General features: G+C 36.4%; 1 protein-coding gene across 1 annotated transcript; it reads left to right on the plus strand.

The window, feature by feature from the left end:
- Window positions 1-31: 31 nt before the first annotated feature.
- On the plus strand, window positions 32-10,226 carry GOLT1B (golgi transport 1B). Its single transcript, XM_082849898.1, has 5 exons — window positions 32-105; window positions 5,224-5,315; window positions 6,717-6,895; window positions 7,745-7,826; window positions 10,024-10,226. The coding sequence occupies exons 1-5, from the start codon at window positions 81-83 to the stop codon at window positions 10,060-10,062; spliced, it is 417 nt and encodes a 138-aa protein (XP_082706024.1). The 5' UTR covers window positions 32-80; the 3' UTR covers window positions 10,063-10,226.
- The last annotated feature ends 8,487 nt before the right edge of the window (window positions 10,227-18,713 follow it).

The following is an 18,713-nucleotide window of genomic DNA, read 5'->3' on the forward strand; positions in this document are numbered from 1 at the left end:
TCCCGGCTTCGTTCTCTCGACTTTGCTTCACACCCTGGCCGCTCCGAGGTGCTATCGACGCCGCCCTCACCCCTGCAGCCATGATCTCCTTAACGGACACACAGAGTAAGTACCTGCTCCGAGGCCCCGCCTCGAGCCCCGGACACCCCTTCCTTGGTCTGAGTCTCTCCCGCCCGCCCCTCCGCCCTCCCGGGTCAATGAATGAAGCTCCGGAATGGGGGCGGCGGCCTGCGAGACAGAGCTAGGGCTGTGGGCGTCTGGAGGGCTGCCTGGAGGAACCGAGGGCTAGACTCGCGGTGGTGGACCTGGCCTGGGGGGAGAGTCGGTGGGGTCTGGGGAGACGCCCTAGCTGGGGAGGGGGAGCTTTCGCTGAGCGTCTGTCTCGCACCGGGGTAGCGCAGCTCTCACTCCCGGGTAGATGGGCGCTTTGTTCCCGCGGGTGGCCACGAGAGAAAGTTTGATGCGCTGTGCCCGCAGCCCACTCTTGGGGACATTTCTGCACGTGACATGCTTGGGGTCCTCTACAAGTTACTGCTGGTTGTTTGGGAGGCCGAGTTTTAAATGTCATCTATGATAGGCTGTTTTTGAAAATGTGCTTACGCTTAAATATTTTGAGTATTTGCCTTTTGCCACTACTGGAAGCAACCTTTTAAAAGTCCCTTGAAACAACTTCACTTTTCTACCGGCTACTGTCTCCCCAATAGTAAACTCTGTGTTCAGTTAAACGATTTCTTTCGTTAATATTGTATATTGTGCTTTGGTGGCATGTTTTATTATTTTAGCATCTTTCTGCCTGCCACAGAGTTCTCCAGGCCTATCTTATCTCGAAGATTAACATTGCTGTCTGTTTTCTTTTTCTATCAATATAAAATTTCCACTTTTCTATCCCTTTTTGTCAATCTTAATAATTTTGTATTTACATTTCTTCCAGTGCTTCCTATCTTTTGATGGTCGTGATAGACTTTTTATCTCACTTTGTTTTATCTGCCACGCCTTTGTTTTTCTTTTTTTAAATAACTTACTTGAATTTTAAAGATTTTAAGAACTAAACAGTCTGTTGAAATAAAAATAGAACTTCCTTTAAAAATGCCCTGTTTTAAAGTGGAGTCGTAAGGTTTGGATTCAAGTCATGGCTAACTTGAACTTCACCGAGCTGCTAATAACTCCTGCACACACTGCCACCCCAGTCAGGCTCCCTCCCTTCCTCAAATTGGACTGGGTCTGTACCTTGGATGCCCATTTTGGTCTGCCTGTTCTGATCAGAGAAAATATAAGTATAGTCCTTTTTTGTTTGGGGTTTTTGTTTGTTTTTTGTGGGATGTTTTGGTTTACTGTTATAATAAAAGTAGCCATTGTATATAATTGTATAAAAGCATCTTATTTCAGTTTACCGTGGGCTTTTATATAAATCATTATCCTTAATTCTTATAAGAGCCCTGTAGAGCAAAGAGGAGTATGTCTCTTATAAATTAAAGAAGGCTCAAAAGAAATTCAGTGTATAATCATGAGGAAAGTGACAGAAACAAGACTTGATCCCAAGTCTGCTGGCTCAAAAACCTTTGTTCTTTTCACGGTACCCTACTAGCATCTAAGAAGACTTGCTATAAAGCTTATTTGAAATCTATCTTAGAATGATGAAATTGTTCCATAGCAAAAAGAGTTTCAACAGTAGATATTTATCCTTTAGAATTGTGCATTGATTGTTTTTTGAGAGACTGTGTAGAATATTCAGAGCCTATTTTCTTTATGATGCAGTGCTCTGTTGCTCTCAGTTGAAACCCAGAATTTAGCAGAATTGTATACATAAATTGCTAGGATTTATTTCTAATACTACTAATTACTCAGAGGAAGTACTTAATCTCTACATACTTTTCCTATCTAACTTTCCTATCTTAGTCTGTGATTATTACATAGGTAAATATATGAACTGCTTATCCTGTGTGTAGAGATTCTTTTCTACTGAAGTCTTATAGGGACAAGTGCCTGATTTACATCCTTCCAAAAACCAAAACAAGGGGGTTGGGTTAGAATGTGGGCAGAATAAGAAGCATTCTCCTCACTTCATTAAATTGATGAGGAGGATGAAATTATACTCTTTGCTGCGCATTTGCCAAGTGTTTTAGATAAGACAGTGGATCAGAACACAAAATGATTAGTGAACCAAAAGCTCTTTGGATTTCAAATGGTGTTTGTGTGTGTGTGTAATAGTAGGAATCAGCCATCATTCAAGTGACTTGCCAAAATTATTCTGGGATCCTGATTCTGGAAGAGAAGTACCAGACCAAGTACTGATCATAGTAAATAGCAATTCATAATTGTTTTAAGGAATTCTATATTAGCACCCCCTACTTCACCCCACCCCCCAAAAACCCCACAAGATTTATTGAGGGGGCTGGAGTGGGGCAGTTCCTATGCTGCCTCTAAATCTTTACTTCATTATGTCACATTGCCTGAAATTCTACCATGGTGTTCAATTGAGTTCTTTATTGTGATATTTTTACTTTTTGAAAGGAATGAGCATAGTAAGAAAGACAATGCTGCCTTAAAATGTCTTAAATAAGATATCAAAATGCTAACAGTGATTGTCATTGGATTAAGAACAGCTCTCCTTATCAGATTTCTACAATAAGCTTTTGATTTTAGATACATTTGTTTTATTAGACTGCTTTTATCAGATTATGCTTTAAAAACACGCATGTGTGCACGTGTGTGTGTGTGCGTGCGCGCACGAGCGGGAATGAAGGTTTGATAGTGCACAGAGGAAGATGTTTATTTTACTGTGTATGATTGTGGTGGTGAGAGAGCAGCTCCAAGTAGGGCTTTAATAACCAGAGGGCTTGTGAATACATAGGCATAGGCAAGAATGGAATTCTGGAGGGGAGAAAATAACACAGCGAGGTCAGTTTGAGACTTTTGACCCATTCAGATCAGGGACTGTTGGGCAATAACATGCTAGTGTCCGTTTTGGCAAAAATGTTATAGGCAACCCTCTCTTTCTGTACGACACTGGATAAAGTAGTGGGAATGTTTTGGTTTCCCCTGTTATAGTTGTAAGATGTGGAGCCTGAAGACTGGATTTGAATTCTAGACGGACTCCACACCACACCCCCGTCCCTCCCTGCACCTGTCCCCCTCCACACGCACATTTGCTGATTCTGTGATCAAGGGTGAATTATTAATCTGAGTCTTCAGTTGCCCACATGAAACATGGGGCTGGTGCTACTTTTTAACACCCCAGTTTTGCTAAAGGAATTATGACATATTTGTATAAACATCTCATTAAATGTAAAACCATGTACAGACATTGTCCTTTTTCACTGCAGTCAATTTCATACTGACATCTCCTTAGTTATATTAGTAACAAACTAATTATATTAAACCTAAAGATGCTTCTCCCAGAAGTCCAGCCTACTCCAGTGCCCTTGAATTTCATTTAATCAAACATATTTAACCTGGCAAAAAAAAATTTCTAGAATAATGTAATGATGCCTACCTTGCAGTAGTATGGGGAGGATTAAGTTCTGTAAGATACGTAAAAGATACATAAAGCACCTCGTAATGGGCAATTCATGGTAAATTCTCAATACATAGTAGGCATATTGCCATATAGTTTCCTTTCTGATGAACAAACATCTCAAAATGTGTACATAATCATTAGGACAATTTGTGAAAAGATAGAAATGAGTTGTATTTAAATAACTCAGCTGCCAGTGACTAAATCCTAACTACTAGTTATTTAATGGAATTGTCCTTGCTGTTTTGTCCATATTTTCCTGTAGGAAATTATGTCTGACACCTGAACAGTTGCTTGGTTAAATTCTCCTAAAGCATTTAAGCATGAAGGTATGAGCCTCCAATTTTCATGAGAATTTGTGTCCGTGGAATACACTTACCAGTGTATTTATGGACAGGTACCCGAATTCTTTTAGACTAACTTTCGGAGAACAAGGCAGCTGGAATGGGAGGCAAGAGTTAACTGTAAATTGAGGTGAAGGATGTCGAAAAAGGCATAGGATGTAAATTTTCAACTCATCACAACATATTACATGGCTTAAATTTTTAAGTAGCTGTGACTTAGATTTTAGCTCTCTGGAGCCGAGGCAAAAAAGTTAAGTAACAGATCAGAAATCACTATTGTGTATTTAAAATTGTGTTTCCCAAAATATGGCAGTTTCGGTCTGATTTATTATTTTATGCAGATAGTGCTGCTAGGTAAAATAAGGATTGGTGACTGTTTCCTGAAATCAAAACTGAAATGATCAAGGAACTAATTTCGTGGAGTGTGCTTTGTAACGTTAACAGAATAGTACAACTGTAATCTTAGAAAGTTAAGACTCTTCAGACATAAAGATAAGTCTAGGGAGTGTAAAGGCAATAAAATATTAGTTTTGTATAAAGAGTAACCATAGACGTAAAAGCTTATACTTTGTCCATCACTCTATACTCAGTACCTAGAACAGTTGCTGGCATTTAGGAGTTGATCAACAATTCTTTGCTTTTGAATGAAAAAGTAAAAACCCAGAATATTAATATTAGGTAAAACAATGTTCTTTGAAATGTTAGAGAGGTTATTTTAGGACTCTTAGACTAAATATGTGAATGGATGCATAGTTGAGAGAGACTTGTAGAAGATAAATCCATAATAAGCCATGAAGAAGTTAAAAGTCTGAAAATTAACTTTGGAGGAGACGGCTTCTTGACTCAAAATCTCTCCTGTTGTCATTGTGAGAAGCAGTCTGTGCTGACCTCCCATTTCCAGTGGGTTAAGGAAGGAATTCGTTTTCAGAAGGGAAAGAAGGAACTGCAGATATTGTGCATACAAATACTAGTCATGGAATATGAAAGGAGAAGAGGAGACAAAAGTGAACCCACATACTTATGTCTGATGCCGGAAGGGCTCTTGGGAGGGAAAAAATAATAAAACCAAAGGTTTAGATTCCTGATTTGTCTTTCTCTATTATGAATATGTTTGTGAGAAATGCTCTCTCTCATATAAGGATTAGAAATTCCCATTCATATTTTAAATTTTGGGAGTAATTTTCTGTTGTTAATTTAATTTGTTCTGGATCTTAACGAATGTCGTTATGTCAACCTGCAATGTTGGGGTCCTATTTCCTTATATCAGTCAAAAGAAAAACTGAAAATTTTTTCTTGCTTAGTTTATGAGGATCTTAATGTAACTTTACTTTTGCTGTACCCTTAACCATATAACTTATATTGCAGAAATTGGAATGGGATTAACAGGATTTGGAGTGTTTTTCCTGTTCTTTGGAATGATTCTCTTTTTTGACAAAGCACTACTGGCTATTGGAAATGTGAGTTTTTCAATATCTATTTTAACTAAATTCATAAGGAAGTTTTAACTACTAATGAATTATTGCCTGCTATGAAAACGGGGGGAAATAATTCACTGTTGCTCATGTGAAGACTCCTGTTACATCCTCTGATTTCATCAGGGGTGGAACCTGTCAGCTTTCTGTTTAACTAAAAGATAAATGCTTAATGAAGTTTTCTAATTCCATAACTGCTCTGTTAAGTGTTTGCTATGTGATTTACAATAGATTAAATCAAGACTGCCTCAAATAGTTCAAAATAGATGACTTGATAGCCCCATGTCTTGGTAAATTTGTTAATGTTTTGACTTTACACATCTGAGATTTAACATTTGCTTAAATAGCATAAAGTGAACAGATTTTTAAAAACCACTTAAACCTTTAAAAAATATATCTATATTAATAATTGACCTGCTAAGAAAGGTGTGTATATTGTTTATTTGGAATGTGTACTCTGTTGTCCATGTGTGAAGGCTGTGCAAGAGTTCTAGAAATAAATAATAACCCTTCTAAGAGGGCAATAAACTCACTGAATAACGATAAAATATTTTTGAAGTGTATGTTAACATTGGGCTTTTAATTGGACATTGGAAAATATAAAGGGTAACAATTGTTCAAAATTAATGTTTTAATAAACAATAATATAAACAGCATTGGTATCTCAGAATGTGAAGCTTAACCATTAGGCTTAATAAATACTTTTGTGAAATATTTTTCGCTGAAGAATGGTTATGAAGAAAGGCAAGTATTTGGGAATAAAACCTGGGAAAACGCAGGCTTTTAGTCAATCACCATCTCTTGTCCATTGTCTGAAAACATATAAACTATAAGTATATTTGAGAATGCATGGCTGTATTTCATTTCTGCTGCTCCCAGATTTCCGGAATTAATAAAACTAGGATCTTCTTGCTGGCTTTGCGTGGTTTCTTCTACTACCAACTGGGCCATGTCAGGTTTTCTCCCATCCATAGGAACTCCTATCACCCCTGATCAAGTTTTCAGAACCAGGAGTACCTTCGGTTGACATATTTACGGGCACCTTCCCTCTCTTGCCTTGCCACTCATCTGCTTGACTAAGCCATCGCCATCTAGCTAAAGCTGGGGAAACCACTGCAGAAGCAGATGCTGCTGGGTGACACCTAATCTTTCTTTGTTTCTCTTTTCTTCATCTAATCAAGATAGAAGAGGACTGAACAGAGTGGGATACAACTACAGCTTTAATGTGGTTCTGCCTCTTGGTGTGCATTGTAGTTTTCTCTGGCCAGTTGCTCACATTAAAAGCCACATGTCTTTTTTTATCATATTTAGCTTTGACCTTACCCCTTCAAACACATGCAGTGCATTTAACTGCTTTTTCTGTGTTACGTTTTCCTCCTCTTCTAGGTTTTATTTGTGGCTGGCTTGGCTTTTGTAATTGGTTTAGAAAGAACATTCAGATTCTTCTTCCAAAAACATAAAATGAAAGCTACAGGATTTTTCCTGGGTGGTGTATTTGTAGTCCTGATTGGTTGGCCTTTGATAGGCATGATTTTCGAAATTTATGGATTCTTTCTCTTGTTCAGGTAAGGCAACCATTTTATTTTATTGTTTCTCTTTAGGTAAACCGTAATGTCATATAATTATTACAGAAATCCAGATGTGTTTATCAGATGCAGATGATTGCTTATGTCAGGGTATAAATTATTTTATAAAGTATTTTCAATGCAATAAAATTTATTTTGTTGGCATTTTACGGCACTCTGTTTATGTTTGGTATTTTCATCAACCAGACAGTGATAGATAGATAGATAGATAGATAGGTAGGTAGATAGATAGATAAGTAGATAGATAGATAGATAGATCCAGCATTTTAATATGTAGACCTGATGCTGTACAGTTACTGTCACTTGATGACACTTTCTTTAATGCATGTAGATATTAGAAAATTTTGGACCAAATACATTATGGGAGGTTTTGATCAGTTAATATTTTACAAATGCCACTTACCCAGTAAATAATAGTATGCAGTGTGAGAAAATACTTTCAAGTAAGTTGGTTTAATTATTTATTCAAGAAAGGTGTATCATTTGTCTTCTATCTGCCAAGCACCATATTGCCCACAGGAAACACACATTATTAAGTGCCAAATCTGCTTTAGAGAATCTCTCATTTCTAATATGGGAAATAGACTGTAAAGGTACCAGTAGGATGTAATAGTAATGCCATTATAGATGTTTATATCTATATAAACAGAATGTTATGAGCACAACTAAGGAAGGGATCAAATCCAGGGAGAGGTAAGGAATAACTGAATTTTGAAGTCTCTTAAAACATTCAAAACTTTAACAGGATCCTTTCTTTTTACATGGCTAACTGTTCATTTTGGTAATAGAGAATGTGTTCATTCTAAGAACTTTCTTCGCCTCTCCCAGGGGCTTCTTTCCTGTGGTTGTTGGATTTATTAGAAGAGTGCCAGTCCTTGGATCACTCTTGAATTTACCTGGAATTAGATCAGTAAGTAATCATATATTTAACAGTATGTTTTTTAAACCATTAAAATAAATGTTCTCTGGGGAGAGGGACGGCTTGGGAGTTTGGGGTTAGCAGATGCAAACTATTATATATAGAATGAGTAAACAACAATGTCCTACTGTATAGCACAGGGAATTATATTCAATATCAGGTGATAAACCATAATGGAAAAGAATATAAAAAAGAATGTGTATGTGTGTGTGTATACACACACACACACACACACACACACGTATAACTGAATCACTTTGCTGTATAGCAGATATTAATACAACATTGTAAATCAACTATACTTCAATAATTTTTAAAAGTTTTTTAAATAAAATAAAAATTTTAAAGATAAATGCTGTCTGATGCTCTTTGTAGAAATTTGAGGAATTGATACATGATTGATAAGTTTTTTATTATGATATGAGTGGTTGCATTGCATAGATCGTGGTTACCATGAATACCAGAGAAAATAATCATTGCTAAACCTATAGAACCTGAAATTTGGTTTCACTGTATCCATTTTTAATGTTGTTCTCTCTTTTTTCATGTAACTTGGATTGATATGCTATGCTGCCTTTCTCTTTGAGAGTTCAAGGCACTTTTCAATTAACTTTTATATGATCTCTAATTTTAGAAGCGATAATATAAAAGGACACCATTATTTCTTACAAATGTTTTCTCTCTTAGACTGTATCACCAAATGGAGTGTTTTAAGACAATTAAATAAAGCACTGTACTGGGAGTCAGATGATAAAATTCCGTTCCTAGCTCTGTCCACGGTTAGAACAGTCTTGTCAAATCTGTTTCTCCAGGGCGGGCAGTCAACTTCTTAAAGTTGTTTGCAGACTTTTGTAGATGCTTCTAGAGAGGTAGTTCATAGCATTTATTGAATTCTCAAAGAGCTAAAGGATGGCTTACCCACTAAAAATAGGTACTACTATAAGCCTAATCTCATTTCCATCCTCAAATCAGAACCTTGCAGCCCAGATAACCTAGACATTTTTTGAAGTTACCTTTGGAGAGACAATGTTGTGCTTTCTCTCCACGTAAATTTACCGTAAAATTCTAATGAATCCATGAGTGCTTTGAGAGCAACTTTTAGTTTCAGTGTGCCAATTGATCTATTTGCGATAATATAAAATGCTAGAACCTAGGCTTGTAGGGGTATATCCTGATTCATTTGCATTAATCCCCAAACTCATACAGTAGTCAGTGTTGTTTATACCTAGAATGTCTTTTGAATGTACTAAAACTTCTAGTTATAGAGCTGTAATCATTAATCATGTCCTTAATTTAAGGATTCTTCAGTATTTGCATAAATGGACATCCAATACTATAAATTGTGTTTCCTATTATTATTACTTCATTATAATAAATGCTTAAGTAAAAATGTGAATAATGAAATGAAAGAAAGGGTTAGATGATTGCTAGATTTTGGTAGTGTTATATAGTCACTTGGGTTATGTAACTTTTAATATCTTCACTAATTACTTTGTTTCAACGTCTGTTTGCATCACCATCTGGAATGCTGAAGAAAGCCCAGTTGCTTTATATTTGGGGTGGAGTAACCAAAGTAAATAACCACTTACATTAATGTGTGTTAAAACTTATGTTCCATAATTATCGATTTATGCTTGCATCATTAAGTCTCTTTTTAATGTCATTGCCACTTTCAGTCTGAAGTCCAGAATACACATTTAAAGTATTTTTAGTCAGTAGCTGTTGTTAATTATTGAACTTAATGGAGCTACATCTGTTTGTTCAAAGACTACATAGGCCCAGAAGAGATCCACAATAATGGTCAGTTGAAATACCTTATTGGGTTCATTAATGCATGAATGGCTGACATTTCAGCTTTTTATTTTTTTACTTTTTTTTGTTGAGCTAGCAGCGTTAGCTTCATCTTATCCAATTTTTTTATTAATTGCATTGTGTTTCTTGTATTGCACCCTTAAAGTCATATGTGTAACATGTCGTGCAGAAACAACTTATAGAAAAAAAATTTTTTTTATATACATTTATGTGTCAGAAGATGGTGGTGAGTAGTACTGGATTAATCGTTGTCAGTCATACCTTAAATTTCCACAAATCTTATAAAGCTGGGTTTTTTAATCAACATTTGAAGTATTGATGTAATATTTTATAGTGCCCTAGGCTTTCATTTAATTATCTGTTTTTCTTCTTGCAGTTTGTAGATAAAGTCGGAGAAAGCAACAATATGGTATAACAACAAGTGAATTGAAGACTCATTTAAAATATTGTATTATTTATAAAATCCTTTGAAGAATATTCAGCACAAAATTAAATTACATGAAATAGCTTGTCATGTTCCTTACAGAAGTTTAAAACGTATAGCCTACAGAGTAGCAACAGCAGTTAACAAAGAAGCAGTGAAAACAGACTTCTAACCAAGTCATCTAAGAAGTCAGCAAGCAAACCGAAGGAGATGAAATCTATGTTACAATGCATATTGAAACTCTTGAAGGGGATTTTTACTGTTTTTCCACAATGTGTGAAACATAGCCATCCTTAGAGAACTGTAGTGCCTGTTTCTTTTCTTTTTATTTTGAAGATGCAAGCACACCCATAGGCATTTGCTTTTTAGAACTGTAATGTCCTCTGCAGCAGCGAAAATATTTCCAGTTGCACTGTGTCTGAAAGTGGTGCATGAGTTAGATTGGATTATGTCATCGTGATATATTAAAACCAGGAAAACCCAGTGTCGATGTATGAATCACTCTTTTTCTTTTTCTTTTTTTGGTAAACGTATGGTTAAAATAAAACTTTTGTGGTTCTTCTGAATCTTAATATTTTAAAGCCAGATGAAAATCTGAACTAGATATTCTTTGTTGGAATATGCAAAGGTCATTCTTTACTAGCTTGTAGTTTGTAAGTTATAGCTGACTCAGCACTTTTTCTTTCAGGAACACATTCTGGAAGTCCTCATACTTCTTGGGACTCTCATGTGAGCATCTGTATCTTTCATGACATGTAAGCATTTAACAAAAAAAGCATTCTTGGTGATGTAGGAGTCTGTTACCTAGCTCATTTCATTGAATAGTTTGTTATTTAAGATACTACATGATGCAACCCAAATGGATATTTCCATGTTGTGATCCAGTTTTTCTTTTTCTTTTATTTTTTACAATTTAGCAGTGATTTATTATTTTGCTTTTCATAAAATTACTACTGGTAATATTTACTTTAAGATGTACCGTGTTAAAAGGTTAAACTTACTGCTGTTTTTTAAGGGCTATTTACATAAGCCAAGTTTTCCCTTCTTTTCAGCTTTTTTCATAACAAAAATCAATATGCATAATGTGTGTTTCATATGATCACTCTTCATCTGAGTTCATGGAGAGAATATCTGAGTTCACATACTAAATTATTTTACTGTAATTAAACTGGCTATAGTTCTGAAAAACATGACACTACAAAAATGATGTGTTGTCTTTTCTACTGTTGCTGCTTGACAGGCAGTAGGAAACAGTAGTTGTTTCTTCATTAGTAGTTTTCCAAGGTGGCACCCTTTTGATAGATGTAGGAAGACATTTCAAGAGTCATAGTACTATTTGTTTTACCACTAATGATTATACTATTTACTCTTTTTTTTTTAACAGTTGCAAAGCTTTTTAATGTATAAAATCATAATTGAAATTTGTGATTTTTATTGACAAATGTGTCTACAAAATATATTACAGCCTATGTTATTTTTAGTTAAATCTCTTGATGCACAGAGAAGTTCCAATCTTGCTCATCTAAAGAAGGAAGGACTTGGTAGATAGTCTAATGGTTCAGGCTTGTGGATTACTGTCTTTTTGGTACTGGCATTTGACTTATAATCTGTGAAAACAGATGATATTGACAAAATGAGACTCCTACCTCAATAGTTCATGGAATAATAAGAAACCTAGTGTTGTGTCTAATGTTCTTCAAAAAAGTAATATCCTCACTTGGAGAGTGTCAAATATATACATATTTTGGGGATTGACTTATACAAGTTGCCCTATAGGACTCTGTTATACATATTTTTGACTGACCCGTATTATTTACAGTGGCTAGATAATTCTACCTTTTTAAAGCAAGAACAGTATCTGTTAATGTGTGGAACATCTGTATTATTTAGCTCCTTTGTAGACATGAATTTCTATCAAAATGTTCTTTGCACTGTAACAGAGAGCTCTTTTTCAGCAATCTTATTTCAGAAAGCATTATTAGACATGTGTAAAGGATGTGATAATCTCCCAGTCCTTAGTAAGAGTGAGAGGCTTGGAGCAGTTTTCAGCTTTAAATGAGTCCACAGTTTATCTCAGATGTGAGTTTGGGACTGCTTGGCAGCATTGTATGTTTCTTATTCAGAGCCATTGATGAGGCTCTATTTTTAAACATACTTGTCTTCTGACAGAAAGGACTGTACATCATACTGTTTCTTCCTTTCCAAAATTAGCCTTCTGTCTTTGTGACAAAAAACATTCTCTGATTATTGCTATAAAGACGGAGGAGAAGGTCTAATACTACTTAGCCTTAAGTGTTTCTGGCATTGTTCAAATGTATTTTCTGTAAACAGAAACCTATTTGGAATGTTTTCCTTTTCCCCTTATAAATTGTAATTCCTGGAATACTGCTGCTTTTAAAAGTCTCACAGATTATATGATCTAACAGTTGAATATTGTAAATACACTTGTCCTACTTCTCAATAAAAGGGTACTTTTCTATTAACTGGTGGTTGTCTCAACTTGGGCTGCTATAACAAAATTCCATAGACTGGCTTACACAACAGATGTTTATTTCTCATGGTTCTGCATCCTGGGAAGTCCAAAATGAAGGTGCTGGCAGATTCAGTTCCTGGAGAGGGCCCTCTTCCTGGCTTGCAGACAGCTGCCTTCTCACTGTGTCCTCACATGGCAGAGAAAAAGAGAAGAAACAAGTTCTCATCTCTCCTAATGAGGACACGAATCCCTTAATGAGGAGCCCCATCTTGATAACCTCATCTAAACCTAATTACCTCCCAAACGCCCACTCTCAAATACCATGATGTTGGGGGTTAGGGTTTCAACATATGAATTTGGAGGGAATACATTCAATCCATAACAATGGTCAGATGTATTTTTATTAAGAAATTCTAAAACTTTAGCATTGCACAATAACCCACCTCGTGTTTTGTTTTAACATCTTTATTGGAGTATAATTGCTTTACAATGGTGTGTTAGTTTCTGCTTTATAACAAAGTGAATCAACTATACATATATATATATCCCCATATCTCCTCCCTCTTGCATCTCCCTCCCACCCTCCCTATCCCACTCCTCTAGGTGGTCACAAAGTACCGAGCTGGTCTCCCTGTGCTATGCGGCTGCTTCCCACTAGCTATCTGTTTTACATTTGGTAGTGTATATATGTCCATGCCACTCTCTCACTTTGCCCCAGCTTACCCTTCCCCCTCCCCGTGTCCTCAAGCCCATTCTCTATGTCTGCATCTTTATTCCTGTCCTGCCCCTAGGTTCTTCAGAACCATTTTTTTTCAGATTCTATATATATATATATATGTGTTAGCATATGGTATTTGTTTTTCTCTTTCTGACTTACTTCACTCTGTTTGACAGTCTCTAAGTCCATCCATCTCACTACAGATGACTCAATTTCGTTTCTTTGTATGGCTGAGTAATACTCCATTGTATATATGTGCCACATCTTTATCCATTCATCTGTCGATGGACACTTAGGTTGCTTCCATGTCCTGCAATGAACATGTGGTACATGACTCTTTGGATTATGGTTTTCTCAGGGTATATGCCCAGTAGTGGGATTGCTGGGTCATAACCTCGTGTTTTTTAAATTAGCCTTATATGCAGTTTTCTTTTTTATATAATGGTCACATCTTCCATATCCAAACTGTTTAAATGTAATCATAAATAGAAATAGACTTCAGGTAAAAAAGTGAGCAGTGAATTTAGAAATTAGTGGAGAAATGCTTAATGTTTTGTTCTCTACATGGAAGGAATATATAATACTTAAGTATTTGTGGCTTAAATAAAATCACTTAACGTCTGCAATGTTTTGATCTTATACTTTAGTAAGGCTGAAAACCACTGGCCAAATCTACCAATTAAGGTACCCAATAAGTATTTGTTGAATCCAATCATTAAACTGTAAGTCTTGACTATTGTCTGGTGAATCTGTTTTTAAATACAGTATCCAGCACATCTTTCTAACATTGTCCTCTGGGCTGAAAGCTTCCAACTTCTGCTCTTCTGCTACTTGTATCCATATAGGAGGTTGGACATAGAAATGGCGTCCCCAGATCCTTCATCGACTGACACATTTTCATGGTCTTACCTTTACCAACTCTAAGACCTATTAAAAGGTCACCTCTGTTTGACTGACTATAGGCCAAAACAGCTGGCCCTTCCTGTCCTCTCCTAGAACCTGCCAATTGTTTTGTGGTATTTACATGGTTTGTGAAAAGACATTCTTAAAGTTCAAAGCCTTAAGTAAAGGACAGTAAAGACACTGGCCAATGAGTGGAGAGCTTTATTTTGGATAGCAGGCCTTCTCAGTGTCCCTAAATCTCCTCCTAAAACTGGTAGCCCTTTGGGGAAATTACTTCTTCCACCCCTTTGTGAGACAACTGGCCTGTGGGGCTGACTGGCCTTCAGAGAATAAAGCCAAAGTAGGACTTGAACCCAATGACCTCATCGTCCTGTACCAAAACCCTCTATTCTGTTATCAGAGAGTAATTTGGATACTTGAGTATCTCAATAGCCATATTGTCCAGGTACTCTTACCCAAGATAGGAGCTGTTTGAGAAAGACGAATATCATGTGATAGCACTTATGTGTGATTTCTAAAAAACTGATAGAAACAGACTTAAAACAGAAATAGACTCACAGACATCGAAAACAAACTTACGGTTACCAAAGCAGAAGGGGGGGGGGGTAGGTAAATTAGGAATTTTGGATTGACAGATACATACTACTATGTATAAAATAGATAAACAACAAAGACCTACTGTATAGCACAGGGAACTATAGTCAATATCTTGAAATAACATATAATGGAAAAGAATCTGAAAAAATGTTTTATATATATATAACTGAAATACTTTGCTGTGTACCTGAAACTAACACAACATTGTAAATCAACTATACTTCGATTTAAAAATGTATAAATAAAGTTTAAAAATAATTTTTTAAAAAGATAGCTGTTTTCTGTGTGAACACAATAATCACTGACCTTGTAAGAATGCAGTTTAAACTGTGACAGTATTTTTTAAATGGGGCTTGGGCATGCTCCAGTCAACTAGAAGAATTCAGATAACATCAGTGATGCAGGCAAAATGATCTCCATTAAATATGCCTTTAAAAAAGGTTTTGGATCCAATTTGTACAGTACCCACTGCCGGGTCATCATATCAGGAGAATAAAATTTACTGGTTTTATGCAACAACTTTTTTTCTCAAATAAGTAACTTTTCTTAGCCAATCTCTAGGTTTAGACCTGTAAAAATCTTAAAATATTGTGAATTTAACAAAAACATTTGACTGGGAGTCAATGCCCTTTTAGAACAAACACATTCTGGCATGTTACTTTTGATAAGACTACAATATTGATAATATGTCAAAGCCATTCTGCTCACTTGTGCATATTATGCTGAAAATGGCAGCTTTGACGTAAATAATCTGTTTGTGAATTCATTAGCAAAACTGTTACAGACAAATCACGTTCATTATATTTTCCTTAAGATTGTAAATGCAAATCACAGTTTGGCAATTTCTTTTCCCGTCCCTCTTTCTAAAACCTTTGTGTGTTTTCGGTATGGAGATGGGGAAAAGACATTTTAGTTGTTTGTTAGGGTTAACCTAATAACTGGGTTTCACTTATGAATTGTTTTAAAATATAAACACATGCATAATCTTTCTTCTGTGGCTTTTTTTTTTGGAAGTTGTTACAATCCTTTGAAATTAAATTCTAAAATCCTAAAATGTAATATTTAAAGGAATATTGATTTTCTTTAGATATGGTGAAAACCTTTTAGTCCTTAGTTTTTATCTTCCTCCTCTCCTAAAACAGTGGAAAACACTACATTCATGGTTCTGGCTCCTTCTTGCTGTACTTATTCTTTAAAAGGAGTAAATATTCCTCAAGTTTCTACCTACAAACTACTTTCTATATTTCATTTTCATTTACTAACCAGATCTCAATTTTCTTGGCCGCACATGATCGACAATTCCAAACATCAAATGCCCAAACCCCAGTCTCTCTTAGACAAGTATTTACTGGTAGATAGCATCACCCCTCAAACTTAAGTCGCAAACTAAACTCATCTAGTCCCTCTCCATTATCCCTGATGTTTCTATTGTTAACCATTCTCCCAGCCATGTAGACTCTAAGCGTTAGTTTTTTTTTTAATCACTTTTTATATCCTGTAAGCTTTACTACTCAAAATGTCCAAGGATTAGTAGACTAGCATTCATTATCATCACTTGGGAGTTTAGTACAAATGCAGACTCTCAGGTCCCACCCCAGCTATAATGAATCAGAATGTGCATTTTAACAAGATTCCCAGGTGATTCAAAAGCGCATTAATACCTGCGGAGCACTGCTCTAACATTCCGAAGAAAGTGACCATCTCTCTCATCCATGGTACTTTAGCATATGGTGGCCACTCTGGTCCTTGTTCGCTGTCTGCCTGTGTATAGAACTGTTTCAACTGGATATTGACAAATTTGGGTCCTATTTTTCTTGACTTCCACAAACTCCCTTTTTGCAGTTCTCTTTCCACATCAATTTATCCTTCTCTGCTGATCATCCCCATCAGCACACATGTTCTGCAAATGGTCATCAAAAGAAACCAACAGACCTGGTTGATTTAAGCAAAAGAGGACTTTATTAAAAGGACAGTGCGGTTAGTATCACTCTTCCTCTAGCACTGGATGCTGGTGTCTGTCACTAGCATTGTAGCCAGGATTGCCCCCACAAACTCAAGCATCCTACAACCAGTGCTGCACGAGAAAGTATTTCTCCTACTCCCCACTTTCTTCCCTCCCCAGCTCCAGACGAGTGGGTACGTCTGATTGGTGAAGCCTGCCTCATGCCCACACTCTACCCGATAGGGAGGCTGGTAAAGAGTATCTAGCATTTTCAGCTTCTACAATACAAGGAAGATGCTGCCTCCCACCAAGAATCATAATTTATAGTTTAGGGAATTTCCAAAGTTCCCTAAAATTGAAAGGATTCAGATTTGCTGCAAGGCTGAAAAAAAAAAAAAAAATAGCCCGCTTCCACCACACTCACATATCTTTTTTAAAAGTTCATTTTCCTTTCCCCCTTTTGGTGAAATTTCTCAAAAAGGTTGTCCACACTTGTCCTTATTTCCTCATATCCTATTCAACCCATCCCAGTCTAGCTTCTGTCCTCAAAAGCCATCATATTCTCAAATCCAGCAGACACTTCTTAGCTCACATCAGTTTAACCTTTCAATGTTATTGGATAGTCTCCCAGCTCCCATGGCCTCGTTCTCCTGGAATTTCTTTCTTTCCGACTGCTTCCATTCAGCTTCCTTTGCTGACTTTCCCTCTGCTCAATCTCTGTAGGTTTGTTCTCAGAACTCTATCTCTTCCTCTCTTTAACTCCGTTCACTCCCTAAGTATTTTTTCAATCCCAATTTTTTCCTGCCTTAAAATTCTCAAGATTCTTAAATCTGATAATTCCTGCCTTTAGAAAAAAAATCTATAGGCTGGTGACCTGTTTGCTGAGCTCTAGAGTTTACATCTGCAACTGCCTACTTCACATTTCTCCTTGGATGTCTAATATACATTTTAATTTTAATGTGTCCAAAGGCAACTCTTTATTTCCCTCTCTTAACTGCTGCTTTATGAAGTCTCTCCAATTTCAATAAAGAGTTTCATCATTCACCCATTGATTAAACCAAAAATCTAAGAGTCATCCTTGATTTATTTTTCTTAAACTCTCATATACGGTTTATCCACAAGTCCATGTTTTCTGCCTCCCAAACTCATTACAGCTCTCCATTCCTTGCAAGGACTCGCCTAGTCTAAGCCATCATCATCTTTTGCTTACAACCAAGTTGCCATTTCTTACTCTCCAACCTCAATTTACAGTGTCCTCCCCTGACACCCACACAGCTTTGGCTCCATTGGTCTCCTTACTGTTCTTCAAACAAGCCAAGCTACTTGCCATCCCAAGATTTTGTATTTTTCTTCTGCCTGAGAATGTCAGCAATACTGCTTCCCACCCCAGTTTATCCCATGTCTGACTCCACCTTATCTTTCCAGACCCCCTTTTATTCTTACCTTCCCTAAAGTAGCCCACCACTTACCTTATCACATCATTTTGCTTACTTTTCCTTTATAAAGCATTTTAAAATTCTGTAATTACCTTATTTACCGGTTTGGAGTATTTCCCCCCTGACTAGAAGATAAGCATGATCAAAGCAGAGACTTGTCTTTTTAATACATGGCTGTGTCCCTTGAACTAAAAGGAAGGATGTCTGTTACATAGTAGGCATTCCATAAATATTTGTTAAATAATTGAATGGATAATTAAGTGAATGACTGATGTCAAAATCCATTGAGATTCCCTAACCTTTTCATTTCTACCCAAATGATTCATCTTTACTCACCGGTGTTAGCTTGATAGCTAGTTAGTTACCCAAGACAAGTTTTCTTACTTTGTTCATTTACTTTTGATTCTGCCTGGGGTTATTAATCATTTTCAATAATTAATAATAATAATAATACTGCCTTGGGAAGCTAATAGGAAAATCAAAGGTCATGATGCTGATATTTTCAGAATATCTCCTGGCTGATGTGGACAGTAACTGATATTCACCCATCAATCATTCCTCTGCTTCCTGCAG

This window comes from Leucopleurus acutus (assembly GCF_964270905.1).
Source record: "Leucopleurus acutus genome assembly, chromosome: 11".
Classification (NCBI taxonomy): domain Eukaryota; kingdom Metazoa; phylum Chordata; class Mammalia; order Artiodactyla; family Delphinidae; genus Leucopleurus; species Leucopleurus acutus.